Below are 17,399 nucleotides of genomic sequence, written 5' to 3'. Positions count from 1 at the left end.
CATTCGACCGTGTCCCTCATGGTGTCCTTTGGGGGGTGCTCAGGGATTATGGGGTCTGGGGCCCTTAGCAAAGGACCTCCCTATATGACTGGAGCAGGAGCTGTGTTTGCATTTCCGGCAGTAAGTCAGACCTGTTCCTGGTGCATGTTGGACTCCGCCAGGGCTGGCCTTTGTCACTGGTTCTGTTCATTATATTTATGGACAGAATTTCTAGGCGCAGTCAGGGGCCGGAGGGGGTCTGGTTCGGGAACCACAGGATCTCATCGCTGCTGTTTGCAGATGATGTTGTCCTGATGGCTTCATCGAGCGAGGACCTGTAACAGGCACTGGGGTGGTTTGCAGCTGAGTGTGAAGTGGGATGAAAACCAGCACCTCCCAATCTGAGGCCATGGTTCTCAACTGGAAAAAGGTGGTTTGCCCTCTCCGGGTGGGTGGAGAGTCCTTGCCTCAAGTGGAGGAGTTCAAGTATCTCGGGGTCTTGTTCACGAGTGAGGGAAGGATGGAGCGTGAGATTGACAGGCAGATCGGTGCAGCATCTGCAATGATGCAGTGGCTACACTGGATGTCTTTTGATTTACCAGTCAATCTACGTTTCTACCCTCACCTATGGTCATGAGCGTTGGCTAATGACCGAAAGGACAAGATCACAGATACAAGCGGTCGAAATGAGTTTCCTCCGCAGGGTGGATGGGTGCTCCCTTAGAGATAGGGTGAGGAGTTCAGTCACACGAGAGGAGTTCAGATTAGAGCCGCTGCTCCTCCATGTCGAGAGTAGCCAGTTGAGGTGGCTTGGGCATCTATTCCGGATGCCTCCTGGGTATTGTTCTGGGCACTTCCCAGGAGGCCTCGGGGAAGACCCAGGACACGCTGGAGGGACAATGTCTCTCGGCTGGCCTGAGAATGCCTTGGGATCCTCTTGGAAGAGCTGGAGGAAGTGGGTGTGGAGAGGGAAGTGTATATATATATGTATATATATATATATATATATATATATATATATATATATATATATATATATATATATATATATATATATATATATGCACTGACATTGCAGCAATGTCAGTGCTAGTAGAAAAAATACATATTGTTGCTTTAAGTATTGAAACCATTTATCTCCCTAGATGTTTTATTCAATACAAGTGTTTCCCGGGCGCCATATTGGATGCCCTCTCCTTTCTCTGTATTAAATAACATTATATTGTTATTACTGTGTGACCTCCCAGTGACCGGCCGATACTGTATAAAGTGTTTTTATTAAAGTCTATGAAACACATTTAGTATGAATACAGCACCATCCAAACCCCAGGGACATATACAGATTAAATCCATATGTCACTGCCTCTCAAATATACTCAAATATACCATTTCCTGCTCTGTTCTTACCCTGTTTACTGCTATTGCTACTGCTACTGCTAATGCTACTACTGCTACTGCTACAATTACTACTGCTACTCCTGCAACTTTTGCTGCTGCTGCTGCTACTACTACTACTATTGCTACTACTATTACTACTACCACTACTACTATTACTATTACTAATGCTACTACTGCTACTTTTGCTACTGCTACTACTACTACTACTACTATTACTATTACTACTACTACTACTTCTACTACTACTGGTACTTTTACTACTACTACTACTACCAATGCTGCTACTGCTACTTTTGCTGCTCCTACTACTACTGCCACTATTAGTATTGCTACTTTTGTGACTGCTAGTACTACTACTACTACTACTACTACTACTACTACTACTGCTACTACTACTACTACTGCTGCTGCTGCTACTGCCACTACTACTACTTTTGCTGCTACTACTACTACTGCCACTATTATATTGCTACTTTTGCTGCTGCTAAATTTGCTGCTACTACTACCACTACTACTACTACTACTGCTGTTGCTACTACTACTACTACTACTGCTGCTGCTTTCGCTGGCTGCTACTACTAGTAATACGAACACTGCTTTATACTTTGTACTACTAATATTACTCAACTTCTTGTATCACTATTACTACTATTACCCCCCATTATAACTTGTATGGCTTTCAGTGCTACTACACAGTTTTTGTGTATTTGTCTCCAGAGGTGTTACTACTTTGCCTACTTTCCCCATGGAGATGTTATTGCTTTTGTCTGTTGCACTCTATTGTATTAAAGTATCTATCTTTACCTGATTACCAGTATATTTATTGCTTTTAAAACCCCCCTATGAGTGGGGACGTCTCCACAGATCTGACCTGTAACCTCGCCTTTAGTGGCATCACCTGCTTGTTGCCATGGAGACAAGCCGGTGACAACACTAGGCCAGATTCGATGAGGAGAGGCGACCCCACTCACAGAATGCATTTTTTTATGGTATTTTTCAGCCGTGAATATAAAATGAAATGCCATACTGTGGAACAGACAAAAACATCTGCATGGGGACAAGAAGGGGCGGACCCTCTTCTAGAAAAATTGCATCTTTAAATTGGTTCATATTAGTTGAAGATCATTATATTTCCTGGACACCTCTCCACAGGTCTGACCCCTAACATGGCTCAGTGGCGTCACCTGCTTTAATGCCATACTATGTAACATTCCAGACAAGGCAGTAACATCTCTATGGGAACAAACAGGTAGTAGACCCTCTATTAAACGCGTTCCATAGTGTGCCTTTAAATTGGTTCATATTAGTTGAAGATCAGTATATTTTCTGGATGCCTCTCCACTGATCTGACCCGTAACTTGGCTTAGTGATGTCCATCCATCAATGCATTTTCTTCCGCTTATCCGGGGCCGGGTCGCGGGGGCAGCAGTCTAAGCAGGGACTCCCAGACTTCCCTCACCCCGGACACGTCCACCAGCTCCTCCGGTGGTACCCCAAGGCATTCCCAGGCCAGCCGAGAGACATAGTCCCTCCAGCGTGTCCTGGGTCTTCCCCGGGGCCTCCTCCCGGTGGGACATGCCCAGAACACCTCCCTATGGAGGCGTCCAGGAGGCATCCTGAGCAGATGCCCGAGCCACCTCAACTGGTTCCTCTCAACGTGTAGGAGCAGCGGCTCTTCTCCGAGCTCCACCCGTGTGACTGAGCTCCTCACCCTATCCCTAAGGGTGCGCCCGGCCACCCTACGGAGGAAACCCTTTTTCAGCCGCTTGTATCCGCGACCTTGTCCTTTCGGTCATTACCCAGAGCTAATGACTATAGGTGAGGGTAGGAACGTAGATTGACCGGTAAATCGAGAGCTTTGCCTTCCGGCTCAGCTCCTTCTTCACCACAACGGACCGATACAGAGACCGCATCACTGCAGATGCTGCACCGATCCGCCTATCAATCTCACGCTCCATCCTTCCCTCACTCGTGAACAAGACCCCAAGATACTTGAACTCCAACACTTGAGGCAGAGACTCACCACCCACCCGGAGAGGGCAAACCACCTTTTTCCGGTCGAGAACCATGGATTTGGAGGAGCTGATTCTCATCCCAGCCGCTTCACACTCGGCTGCAAACCACCCCAGTGCCTGCAGCAGGTCCTGGCTCGAAGAAGCCATCAGGACAACATCATTTGGAAACAGCAGAGATTAAATCCTGTGGTTCCCAAACCAGACCCCCTTCGGGCTGCGCCTAGAAATTCTGTCCATAAATATAATGAACAAAACCGGTGACAAAGGGCAGCCCTGGCGGAGTCCAACATGCACCGCGAACTTACTGCCGGCAATGTGAACACAGCTCCTGCTCTGGTCATACAGGTCAGACAGCCCTTAGCAAAGAGCCCCAGACCTCATACTCCCAGAGCACCCTCCAAAGGACACTAAGAGGGACACGGTCGAATGCCTTCTCCAGATCCACAAAACACATGTGAACTGGTTGGGCAAACTCCCCTGAACCCTCAAGGACCCGATGGAGAGTATAGAGCTGGTCCAGTGTTCCGCGACCAGGACGAAAACCACACTGCTCCTCCTGAATCCGAGGTTCGACTATCGGTCGGATTCTCCTTTCCAGTACCCTGAAATAGACCTTACCGGGAAGGCTGAGGAGTGTGATTCCCCTGTAATTGGAACACATCCTCCGGTCCCCCTTCTTATACAGAGGGACCACCACCCCAGTCTGCCATTCCACAGGTACTGTCCACGAACGCCACGCGATATTGCAGAGACGTATCAGCCAAGACAGCCCCACAACATCCAGAGACTTGAGGTACTCAGGACGGATCTTGTCCACCCCTGGAGCCTTGCCACCGAGGAGCTTGCCAACCACCTCAGTGACTACAGCCAGGGTGATGGACGAGTCCGCCTCCGGGTCCCCAGTCTCTGCCTCCTCTTCGGAAGACGTGACAGTGGGATTGAGGAGATCCTCAAAGTATTCCTTCCACCGCCCGACCACATCCCCAGTCGTGACAAGCACCGCAGACCTTACGACCACAACTATGATCAGCCGCATCGACAATAGAGGTGGAGAACATTGCCCACTCAGAGTCCATGTCCCCAGCCTCCCCAGGGAGAAGCTCTCTCGGAGATGTGAGTTGAAGACCCCTCTGACAGAGGGCACCGCCAGACGTTCCCAGCAGACCCTCACGATGCGCTTGGGCCTGCCAGGTCTGTCCGGCTTCCTCCTCCGCCAGCGGATCCAACTCACCACCAGGTGGTGATCAGTTGACAGCTCAGCCCCTCTCTTCACCCGAGTGTCCAAGACACGCGGTCGGAGGTCAGATGACACGACAACAAAGTCGATCATCGACCTCAGACCTAGAGTGTCCTGGTGCCACGTGCACCGATGGACACCCTTGTGCTCGAACATTATTTTGTTATGGACCAACTGTGGCTAGCACAGAAGTCCAATAACAAAACACCACTCGGGTTCAGATCGGGGAGGTCATTCCTCCCAATCACGCCCCTCCAAGTGTCACTGTCATTACCCACATGGGCATTGAAGTCCCCCAGGAGAACAACGGAGTCCCCGGTTGGTGCACTGTCTAGTACCCCTCCCAGGGACTCCAAGAAGGCCGGGTACTCTGCACTGCTGTTTGCCTCGTAGCCAACACAACAGTGAGAGACCTGTCCCCGACCCGAAGCCGCAGGCACGCGACCCTCTCGTTCACCGGGGTAAACTCCAACACGTGGCGGCTGAGCTGTGGGGCAATGAGCAATCCCACACCAGGTCGCCGCCGCTCCCCACGGGCAGCGCCAGAGAAATGGAGAGTCCAAACCCTCTCAAGGAGTTGGGTTCCAGAGCCCAAGCTGTGCGTGGAGGTGAGGCCGACTATATCTAGCCGGTAACGCTCAACCTCCCGCACAAGCTCAGGCTCCTTCCCCCCCAGCGAGGTGACATTCCATGTCCCCAGAGCTAGTCTCCATGTCCGGAGACCCGGTCATCGAGGTCCCCGCCTTAGACTGCCGCCCGGATCTCTCTCCCGCAGGTGGTGGGTCCACGGTAGGACGGCCCCACGTCGTTCCTTCGGGCTGGGCCCGACCGGGCCCCGTGGGGAAAGGCCCGGCTACCAGGCACTCGCTGCCGAGCACCCACCCCAGGCCTGGCTCCAGGGTGGGGCCCCGGTAGCGCCAGTCTGGGTGACGTAACTGGCCTTGCTGTCTCTCTCCTCATGTAGGGCTTCTGAACCGCTCTTAGTCAGACCCGTCTCCCAGGACCTGTTTGCCATGGGTGACCCTACCAGGGGCATGAAGCCCCCGACAACATAGCTCCCAGGATCATTTGGGTGCTCAAACCCCTCCACCACGTTAAGGTGGCGGTTCGGGGAGGGGCTTAGTGATGTCACTTGAAAAAAACATATAAATCGCACTGGACTATAAATTGCATTTTTGGGGGAAATTTATTTTACAAAATCCGAGACTAAGAACAGACATTTTATCTTTAAAGTTAAGTTATTATAATAATAACAATAAAATAGAGAACAACAGGCTGAATAGCAGTACAGCATGCTAACGTAACACATTTATATTTATTCAGCTACATGAATAGACAGCAAACTGATTCTTTTCACTGATATTTACTGTGATCTTACTTCTTCATCACAGTTCACACTGTAGAACTAGCAAACAATTTCAATTCAATGTATTTATTTTTGTAACGCAGAAAATCACAACAAAAAGTTGTCTCGAAGGGCGTTCATGTTTTGGTTGATGGGGGAAACCGGAGTGCCCGGAGGAAACCCATCTTACACGGGGAGAAACATGAAAAACTCCACACAGAAAGGCCTGGGCGACCCGGGGATCGAACCAACCTTCTTGCTGTGAGGCATGAGTGTTGCCACTCAGCCACCGTGCTGCCTACACACAAAAACAAAAACACATCAAATACACACAAAACTGCACATCAACACATGGAAAATATACATACCACTTTGGTCTGCTAGTAAACAAACTGGTGAACCGAATAATTTATATTTTGCTTTTCACTTATTTCTTAAATTGTTCTCAGTCGGTTAAGACTTCACATTAGCATAAAAAGCTGAACCGGAAAATAGGAAGTAGTTTTCACGACCTGAAACTAGACTTATGACAAACTAAACATTTACAATATTATTCCAAATGAAAAATGATCACCTTTGAGTTCTCATAAATGAAGGGGAAATAAATAAGGGGAAATTAAGTATGACATGTATAAAATAAAGAAAATTTTCTTACAGGTATTACAAACACATCAGCGCTATGTATTAGTCAAACAAGTGAAGGGTATGTATAATCAACCATTACATAACACATATTTATTTAACTACATGAAGTATAGACAATGAACTGAATATGTGTCTTGTATGTTAATGTAAGATATTAACAGTTAATCAGATAACTAAAGCATAAAAACAACCTAACAAGTTTACTCTCGATCTCACTCCAAATCACTAAATCGATTGAATTCTTTATTCTAACCCCCGCGATAAACCAATGACCACTGTACTTGAATAATTTCACATATACATCACATCTGAGTATAAGTCGCACCCCTGGACAAACTATAAAACAAACTGTGTAACATTCTAAGCAATAACATCTCCAAGCAGGTTGTAGAGCCTCTATTAGAAAAGTTATATAGTAACCCTTTAATTGATTCATATTCATTAAATGAGTGTATTTCCTGGAACACTTATCCAGATTCCTGACATATGTAATTTTGAGTGTGGCCCCTCCCCCTGTGTTCTCAGGGCCACCCATGTTCATGCCGTGCCCACAGTATAATTACACAGACGGGTGAGACTACACTACTGCGGCTCTGAACTCTCTAATATCTGCTTTCTGTCCAGCTGTCTCAAACTGGCCTCTCTGGATTTTTCAGTATGACTAGTCACGCTAACACATTTTGAAGAAAACATAGACAATATACAATGATGTTGAAACTACTTTACCCCACATAAACCCTGAAGCAGTATCATCCCAAGACTATCCAAAATGTACAGTATTGTTAGACAGGGGGTATTATGCAAAATAGATTTTTCTGAGCGTTCTCCCATGTTATAAACATTGTTCCCTCATCACAAACATGCCTTAAGAGATTTCAGATGTCACCGGCACAGTGACAGAAAGAACACTTTGAAAATGTATTTAGTTACTGAATACCTGCATTAAAATGTATTTTGTAATGTATTCTATTACATGGGCCAAAAGAGTACTGTATTCTGAATACTTTTCCCCCGACTTGCATTATATTATAGTGTAAAGATGCAGCATAGGATTAAAAACAGCTTTATGCAGCATTTGTTATCACTCATCGGAGAATGAAAAATTTCACCTGCACTCACCAGAAGTTTTATATTTTTATCACTAAGTAACTATACTCTGAATACCACCAAATGAAAAAGCAACTGTACCAGAATACTCAAAATGTGTACTCTGAATATGTATGCTCGATACATGTATTCAGTTACATCCCCAACACTGTCCATGAATGTTTGAGTAATATAGCGATCTCTCCCGGGCCCTATTCAAACACTCCTTTCGGCAAGCTGTATGATGCTATCCAATTCTCCACAAGCCCACCATGTACGTCATCATGCTCCACACGACAATTCTCCATAAATATACAAAAACATGATACAACACTTCTGGATGCCTCCTGGACACCTCCCTAGGGAAGTATTCTGGGCATGTCCCACCGGGAGGAGGCCCTAGGGAAGACCCAGGACACGGTGGAGGGACTATATCTCTTGGCTGGTCTGGGAACGCCTTAGGGTCTCACCGGAGGAGCTGGAGGACGTGTCTGGGGTGAGGGACGTCTGGGAGTCCCTGCTTAGACTGCTGCCCCTGCGACCCAGTTCCAGATAAGTGGAAGAAAATGGATGGATGATACAAACTGTACACAGCAACCTCATGTGATACACGCTGATTGTGTTGTGATAGCGTTCTGAAGGGGGGATGACTTAGTACGGAGGGTTAGGAGGGCAAAGGAAGGAGAAACTCAGAGTGCCAAAAATTAAAGTGAAACTGGCAAAATATATTAATACATTGTTTTGTGCGATTAGCAATAGCATTTTGAACAATAAAAGGTAACATGGTGATCTAAATATGTTATGTGTTAGCAGTTAATACCACATAGAAGTAAAGTACCCCCTCTTTAAAAACATGAGCTGTAAAAAGGTAACATCATAATGAAACACTTTAGTAGTTTACATGTAATGAGTCATAGAAGTTATTTATTCAATCCTTTTCAGCTCAAATCTTATCATAGAACAGAAAAATATCAACAACTTTCTCACTACAAAGAAAAGGTATCCTCAATAAATATTGACCCCCAAAACATATTGTTCCATTCTTCATTTATAGAACAATAAATCAAAGTTGTGATTATCGTGACACGTCGAGTTATGATTTTGGTACAAATTGTGTAATCGTCAAATTGGTGTCGTGTGAAATCGACCCAAACACCAAAACAGTTTAGACGTTGAAGGTAATTGAAAACTTATGTCATTTGTTTGTTATTGTGGTAAATGCTAAACACTGGTAAACACTTGTTGGAGGGCGGGGTCTATATATCTGCTCCACAAATGTTGAACTTTCTTATTTGCTTGGGATTGGCTCCACAAACGTGTCATGTTAATCCTATGGCTTAAAGTCCTTTCAAAGTATGTTGTACCTATAGTAGTAGTAATCGAGAGGAGTAAGTAGTATGTCTGGTATTTGCAGCAATAGTAATAGATGGCATCAGTTTCCCTTGTAGCTCAAGTAGATAGCAGTTGCAATAAGTGCAGTAAACTAGTAGCAGTAGGTGCAGTACATGTAGTAACCCTAGCTAGTACAAATAGTAGTAGAGGAATTTGTCCAGTAAATTACAAAGATATTAATACTTAAAACTAATTATGGGATTTGTTTTCATATCCTGCCTCAGCATGTCACTCCTTTATTTTAGATTTTACATCAGATGCCCTCCCTAGTATAAACCTTTATTCCAGGCAATTTGGCCAGTATACTGAAGTCTACCTACTGGCTTCCCGTGGCTCAGAGAATAGACTTTACAGCAGCTCTGCTTGTGAACAAGTCTCTCCATGGACCAGCAGCAAAGTACAACTCCCACATGTTAGTGCCATGTGAACCATCTCACACTCTGAGGACTTCAGGGACCAACCTCCTGCTAGTGCCCAGAGTCAGGACTAAACATGAGTAATCAGCGTTTGTTTTATGCAACTAAAACCTGGAACAGTCTTTCTGAAGATGTGAGACAGGCCTCTACTTTGACAAATCCAGGCTCAAAATGCCTGTGCATATGACTGAAAGGGTTTTATTCTGCACTTTCCTCTTTTAATGTTCATTTTATGATTATTATTTATGTTTTGATTTGTTGTATTATGATTCTAATGTCTTTCTTATTCTGTAAAGCACTTTGAATTACCATGTATATGAATTGTGCTATGCAAATAATCTTGCTTTGCCTACCAAGTTAAAATTGTGACTTAATTTTTTTTTCTTTTATGTTGTATATCAGATGCCCTCCCTAACAAACCCCTTAAATCCAGGCCATATAGTAGTGAACTGCCTGTAAATATATATTTACTACCCATAAACTGTATATATAAATCAACATAGCTAACCTACAAGCCACTGCATTACAAATGGAAAGTGAGCATGGGCGCAATTCCGGTTACATCGACTCTGGCTCCAATTCACTTTACATTGGAAAACTGTGGCCTCTCTCTGTAACTGCTGCTGTCAGACTCATCATTTTGGTTTTCAAATGTTCATATGAACCCGCTCTGATACTGGTATTTTTATTTAGCTATTGTGTCCGCAACAAGATATGAACAATTAATAAGAGACAAATCAGATGGCTTCTTTATCTGAGTTCGCTCTCGCTAGCGTTAGCAACAGGTTTGATTGACAATGTTGCTAAGCTCCTGCTCCCTGCTAAACCATATGTGCAGGTGGGAAGGGGCGTTACCTTCAACAGCCTTGCTCTTGGATTGACTCTGGTTGTTATAATACTCGCGATTGGAATTCCTACATGGGACTCTGCTCCAAATTAACCCCTATAACTGCTAGCCTTGGTAAGTTTCAATAGACTGGAGCCGAACGCTGTGTGTGACGTCACACTCACTTAGTTCACTTTTTTATACAGTCTATGATACTACCTAGCTTGCATGTTTTAGCCTTGTCCAGGTGTTCTTCTTCTCATTTGTCTCCCTCCTTGTGCAGGTGCGGAGACAGTATATTGTATAGTGGCCCATATGGGCAGTGCATTGTCCCAAATAAAGATGTCTGTGTCATATACACTCCATTAGATCACACTGTAGCCAGCAGCAGCGGGCGTACTCACTGAGCATTTTTAGCTCCATACTATGTCATTAGAGGCCAGAGCGCTCTCTAGTTATACCCAAGATTGTGGCCTGTTGCTGGGATAGGCGGGGTGGGTGCTCCCCTTTATTGAGGTGGAGGTTTTGGGAAAGGCAGAGAGAGAGAGAGTAAAAGGGAAATGTATGGGAAACATACAGGAATAATGATAACTTTTTCATAAAAATGTTACATTAAAGCACCTGTACCAGATTTGTTTCCATGTATTCGAGCAACTTATGTTTTGCCCCGGTGCAGATATATTGTATAAGAACCTCTTAAGGTCAAAACTAATCTGCTGTGTACTGTATCCATCTAATTATACGGCAGGTGACACCACTAAGCCAGTCACAAGGACTGAAAGATTGATACATTACAAAACATACTGTGGAACATTCCAAGCAAAGAAATAACATCTCTGTGGAGACAAAGAGGTGGCAGACCTCTACCAAAAGTTACATAGTGCACCTTTAATGTTTGTTGGTTATCCATAAGCTACACACTACAGTATGTCCCTCCATTACTCCCATAGCCACCAAAACATGTAAATATATCATATACTAATAAATAATGTATCAAGGAATATGGAATCAAGATTCCTAATGCATTCCAATACTTTTTTCAGTCATGCAAATTAAAGGTATGTATGTATGAGTGTGTAATTGTCTGGAGGTGGAATGTCATCTCCAGAAATTGATGATTCCATAGAAATAGAAAATTAAAACCACACTTCAGAGCATTCTCCATGGGCATAGGTAGGTTTTATGCTATATGGTGGAGGATTATAGCCAAAAGAACAACATTTCCAACAGTTGGAGCCCACTCACAGCAAGGACAGATGTTTTTCAATGCAATAAATGCAACAAAAAAGCTTTTATTTTAGCCTATATTGGTAAAAATAAATAAATAAATAAAAGTTATATTATCCCCAAACATCAAGTCAACTGTCCTTTTTCTCCTGCTTTTGATTTAGTAACCCATCATCTATAGTACATAGTTTTTATTATTTTGCTGCACTAAACTAAACAGCACTATAATAAAACTGAGTGAATGTCTGTGTTACCATTAACTGTCTATTGTTTACAATGTGCCCCGCCTTAGGCCCAAAGCAGCTTGACATTACCATTTAAAAATGATTTGTGCTTAATTGACTTTTTTACCTCTTCTCGTTTGGATGGAGCACTGCAGTCTGTCCTGCAGCTATGCTTAAGGGAATATCTATCTACATAACTTTGAGAGGCCAGAGACGAGTTTTGCCACTGTAATGCAACAACTAGCATACTAATGTGCACTTCCTGATTATCGGACAGTTTTAGATTCAGACTTAAAACACAACTTAACACACAAAGGACTTATTCTGACCTCAACAACCGCTTATACAATATATCTGCACTGGGGTTGTACCAGATGGGCTGATTTAGTTTTATGATTTTGTGCATCATTTAAAGGACCCATATTACACTACTTTCTGATCTCTGTTCTAATGTTGTTTCCTCATCACAAGCAGACCTAGAGTTGTGCTTTGTTTTGTTCACATGTTTAGGCAGAGTTCTTCTCTGTGTTTTTAAACTCCATACACCTTCACTAGAATCATTTTGATGATTTCAATCCTAGGATTGCCACTCTCTACTCTCTACAATCACAAGGTGGAACAGAGCATTTTGAGCTTTGAAGATATAGAAAATAATAAAGGTTTACTCAAACATGTGTGAATGAAACAAAACACAACTCCAGGTCTGTTTTTGAGGAGGTAACAACATTAGAATATGGCTTAGAGCTCACAAGTCACTTTTGTGTGCTATAGGACCTTTAATGTTTTGATTACATCACTTGAGTGGTACTTTACTCAATTATTTTATACTCTTACTTGACACCACGAGTCTAATTCTTTAGTCTAGTATTTCCACTTAATATTATAGTAGTAGTAGGTCTTAGTTGCCAAAACGTTTTTATTTTAATCAACTCATATATAGTCGTTATTCCAAAAGTAATTCTAAATAAACAATTTGATGATTGGCAGCCGCATTAGGATATCTCTCCTTTTCTCCGCGGGGGGATTCTTCTCTCCTCACGGCTCTATCAGGAGCCTCTGCCCGATCTTTGTACCGTGACAGTCAGGCATTATCTGTCTCTCTTATCCGCTTAGATCAGTCTGGGGGTGTCTGCTGCCCGTCTGTGTGTAAACCACCACAGCACCGGCTCTCTCTTCTCTTCTCTCCCTTCCCTCTGTCCCTCTTTCCCTCCGACTCTCTCTCTCTCTGCTCTTCCAGATGTGACGTTTGTGAACGAGTCGGCTCCTTTGAACGGTTCCTTAACGTGATTAATTTTTTTCAAAGAACCGAATCTTTTCCTTTCGAATTTTGATGCACTTTTACACTGATTAACGCCGAACCAACAGAAGAAACGGCGCAGAAGCAGAGCACGAGTGAGAGGTTCGCTTTTTCATTAGTATTATATTATTATTATTGTAGGGCAACGTTTTATTTAGATTATGCATGGTATCAAAGAGCAAGCACACTCCTGGTCTCAGTTTGAGCCATTTTAAACAAATCTGAGCCTTATCATCTTGTGGCGTCTGTGACTGTCATATAAATAAATAAATAAATAAATAAATAAATAAATAAATAAATAAATAAATAAATAAATACATACATACATACATACATACATACATACATACATACATACATACATACATACATACATAAACAGCTTTTGAAGATTCGGATCCAATAAAAGAGCCGAAACCCCATGATTTCCCTGCCGCTCTCCCTCCCAGCTGTACTCGGCTCTCCGGCTGCAGCGAGGGGGTGGAGCCCTGGAGCCGTGACTGTAACGTGATAGCTCGGAGCCCCCTAAAAGCCGCCTCCCCTCGCGCCTCTCTCCACACACTCGCTCTGAGTGACGCTGGCACAGCACGCACGCCTCTCCAACCACTCCAGAGCACGGCCAAAACACACGAGACATGAACATACAGCCGCGGAGGATCTAATCTGTGACTTATTCCCAAATGGAGATGAGATTGTGACGTTTTTGGACAAGTTTGCACGCTTGGTTGTTTTACACCGGACCTCGTGTGCGTAAAAAGGGGGGTTGCAGTTAAAGGAGCGCTCAAGGATTCGGACTTAACTTTAACTGTGATCTGGAAGTTTAATCTCATGACTTTTGGAAACTCATCAAGTTGGCTCTGCTCTGTTTAAAGGCGAGCACACATCTGCGTCGCTTCAATGACTTGGCCTTCAACAATTTGATTCCCAATGATCGTGTCTTGGATTATCACTGAAGCATAGTTTTGGCCCCAGTACGGGGAGTGGAATTTTAATTTTATTTTTTGCTGGAATTTTTTGTATACGTAAAATATCGCGTGGGAACTGTTAAAGTTTTTTGGCAAACATGGATTGCGTTTCATCTTTTCTTGGATTTTTGCTATTACATCTCGTGTTAAGAATCAGCGGTGAAGACGGTAAGTTTACGTTCTAAAACATATAGTTCAAGTCGGCGGACTGCACGTTAGCTGAACTGTGAGCAGTGTACTGTTTAAATAGATACGTCAGTTTTACGCACACTAAGCATCCCTGTCAACTCGTGTACATCTCATTCTCTGTAGCCATATGGAGACATGCGTGTGCCAACTTAACCAGGAATCCGCTTTTGTCAAAACGACACCAGTTTGCACCATATGCGTAATGATAATGATATTCTGGTGTCTACAATTACACCCACTTGTTTTCTAGTTCACTGACCCGTAAATTTTCGTTTTCAGACATCGTTTCCAATTGTTGTTTCCATTTCGTTTTCATGATTTAGCATGGACAATTGGCCACCGTAGATTAGATTCACCAAAAGCGAGAATCAAGGGTGGGCTATACACGCGCTTTCCCGTATCCACAATCTCCCCCAAAGCCGTGCGTAAAACCTATACTTAAACGTTGCGCTTTTACGATCCAAATCATGCCTATTATTATAATCACGTTCACCAGTGCGAGCGGGTGTCCTCCTCCCGGCTGGCAGTTACAATCCCCTCCTCGTGCTTCTCTTGTCTGCGCGCGCGTGCGGAGGGAGAGACAGAGGAGGGCACGAGGGTCCTGACTTGCCGCCGCTGTGGCTGGAAGCTGGTGCCGCGCTCAGCAATCAACCAACAATAAGGTGCAGATTACGGCGCTCTACGAGGCATGGAAGCGCTATTTGAGACGCAACAGTGGCGTTTTTGCGGATAATTTTAGCGTTTGCACAATTGAACGTGTAACAATGACACAAATCAGGTCATATTATGCCGCTATTGTGCGTTACGGGTTTGGCACTAAATATGGTGAAGTGGTTTCTTTTTAATACCTTATATTCACCGATAATTTAGCAATTTTTTACGCATTTGACAACATATTGAAATTAGAGATGTCCGGATTATCAGGTGAATCGATTATTCATTAATCGTAAAATATAAAAATAATAATAGTGACACTAAAAACAAAAAGTAATATCTGTTCTCCAAAAAAAAGGATAATTTATGTAAAGTGGTTTATTATTTTTGTCTGTTTGTGGCACCTCAACAAAGTTTGCTTTCTCAAACTGATCACACCGTAACATGTGTAAGAATATTGAAAGAAAATGTAAGTAAACTCGTAAACTCATTAAAACAACAATTTTTACACTCAAATGTGATACAGCGACGTCTCGAATTGAAACGCGCTTTACGGTCCTGTATACAGCACGTTAACATTCACAGTTATGTGAGAGGTACAGGCGCGTTTTGGCACCGAACACGGCCTATTCAAGTGCTTGCGGTAAATCCGATGACGAGACGCGGATGGTGGTCCTCGGTTACTCAGCCCGTAGGCATGTTGCTTATCTGAGTTTATGTGCACATTCTATGTTTGTTTACGTAGTACGTGCCCAGCGAAGTCTTGGTTACGGTGCCAATCACACCCAGTTATGTCATATTACACATTTTTCCCGCGAGAGTTAATGCAGGTTTTGTCCATTTTTGATCATTTTTACGCATTTATATTAAAGTGCATATGACAGGTTAGACTGCCCATTTCACTAAAGCTCGACTCTGTTTAAGATTTCACAAAAAATCTTGCTCGAGTTTATCTAGTTTTTCGGTTTATACTTTCTGGTTGGACACAGGCAGCGTAGACATGCGTAGAGGTGATTGTACAACTGTTGCTATAATGTAAACAAGAGCGAAAAAGGGGACCAAAACGTGTCTAAATTACGCAATAGTTATGATTAGACTAATACAAATAAACGACAACGATTTTATTTAGTTAAATGGAGGTTCAAACTGTCAGAAAAATGCCTTTCTTGTGCGTAAATTGTGCCTGCATTTTCCTGTGACATTGGAAGATAGTCTTAGAACTCTACTACCGCTAATTCCTGTATTCAGGGCCGGCCCTAGCTTTCATGGGGCTCTAAACTGAATTTGTCTCTGGGGGCCCTGGCAGCGGATTCCTTCTGGCTCAGCTATTGTTGATTCACATTTGACAACTTTATGACTCTGCTCTCATGACCTTGACCAGTTGTATTTGTGTTTCTATGACCAATTATATGACTGAAAATATCCAGAATGTCACAACTACCAGTCACAAGAACAGAACATATAAGGGGAGGGTCAAGATTTTTAAAATTCTAGACATATTTTCTTTGTTTCTGGTGGATTTTAATGTGTTTCAGTTGGCGACAGTGGGCTTACTTTTACATTAGGGTCCTTGCACCGGTGTAAACACATAGCTGCCCTAACTTATGCCCGGCTCAAAAACGAACGTAGGCAGTAGTAGATATTTTGCTACTATAGATATAAAACAAATGTAATTGTTTTAGAGGAATATTTAGGGTGCTGTAAACACACAAGCCCTGTGCACAATAAAACTTGATATATTATATTATTTTCAATATAAATGTATGGGCTCTTGGGGGCCCTCTGGTGGCTTTGGGGCCCAAAGCAGTTGCTTAGTCTGCCTATAGGCTGGACTGGGCCTGCCTGTGTTTTTGTACTTTTTTTTTTCACGCAAACTATCAATTAACTGATGCAAAACTATGATACATATTGATAACAGGTACTATCCCAACCAAACCAAGTCACAATTAGAAATACACATGAAAACCATATGCACTTAAAAGTAGTTCTTTTAAATTGGCAGAGTAACTTGAGTGGTGCATACGGCACATGTCCTCCTAACTCACCCTAACAGCATTCTTGTCTCTCGGGTTGCACTTGTATATTTTATGATAGCCCCACTTTTCACTGCTTGTTGCCAGGTGGGGTTTTTACGCACAGACAAGCGCGGTTTGAATATTTGAAAAGTGATGACTTGTTTCTTGGACTCACTTCTGAAGTTTTTCACTTTTGTTTGACTTGAGTGTCGAAGTGTTTGCACCATGTGTGTGTCTAAAAGGTCTGTACCTGATTTTACCCCCAAAGCAGTTTGAGAGAAGTCTGTTGTTTCTGTCATGTCTTGTTTAAAGCCAGAGTGTGTAACTTTTTAGCCAAAAAATAGACTAAAATATAAATGTGGGAGGACCGAGGACATTCTGAAGGGATTATGTCTCTCTGGCCTGGGAATGTCTTGAAGTCTCACCAGAGGAGCTGGAGGATGTGTCTGGGGTGAGGGAAGTCTGGAAGTCCCTGCATAGACTGCTGCT

At 43.4% G+C, this 17,399-nt stretch overlaps 1 protein-coding gene across 2 annotated transcripts in view; it reads left to right on the top strand.

Moving 5' to 3' along the window:
* The first annotated feature begins 13,656 nt into the window (after nucleotides 1–13,656).
* Nucleotides 13,657–17,399, top strand: part of nrp2a (neuropilin 2a) — a 143,189-nt gene continuing 139,446 nt past the window's right edge. Inside the window, exon 1 of one of the 2 annotated variants that reach the window (XM_033980416.2) lies at nucleotides 13,657–14,220. In XM_033980416.2, the coding sequence (XP_033836307.1) occupies nucleotides 14,151–14,220 (70 nt within the window). In that variant the 5' untranslated portion in view covers nucleotides 13,657–14,150. The remainder of the gene's footprint in view (nucleotides 14,221–17,399) is intronic. The other variant, XM_055227810.1, reaches the window with a different exon arrangement.

Source organism: Periophthalmus magnuspinnatus, chromosome 2 (assembly GCF_009829125.3).
Source record: "Periophthalmus magnuspinnatus isolate fPerMag1 chromosome 2, fPerMag1.2.pri, whole genome shotgun sequence".
Classification (NCBI taxonomy): domain Eukaryota; kingdom Metazoa; phylum Chordata; class Actinopteri; order Gobiiformes; family Gobiidae; genus Periophthalmus; species Periophthalmus magnuspinnatus.
The sequence above is the reverse complement of the archived record's forward strand: the minus strand, read 5'-3'. Positions and strand labels throughout refer to the sequence as shown.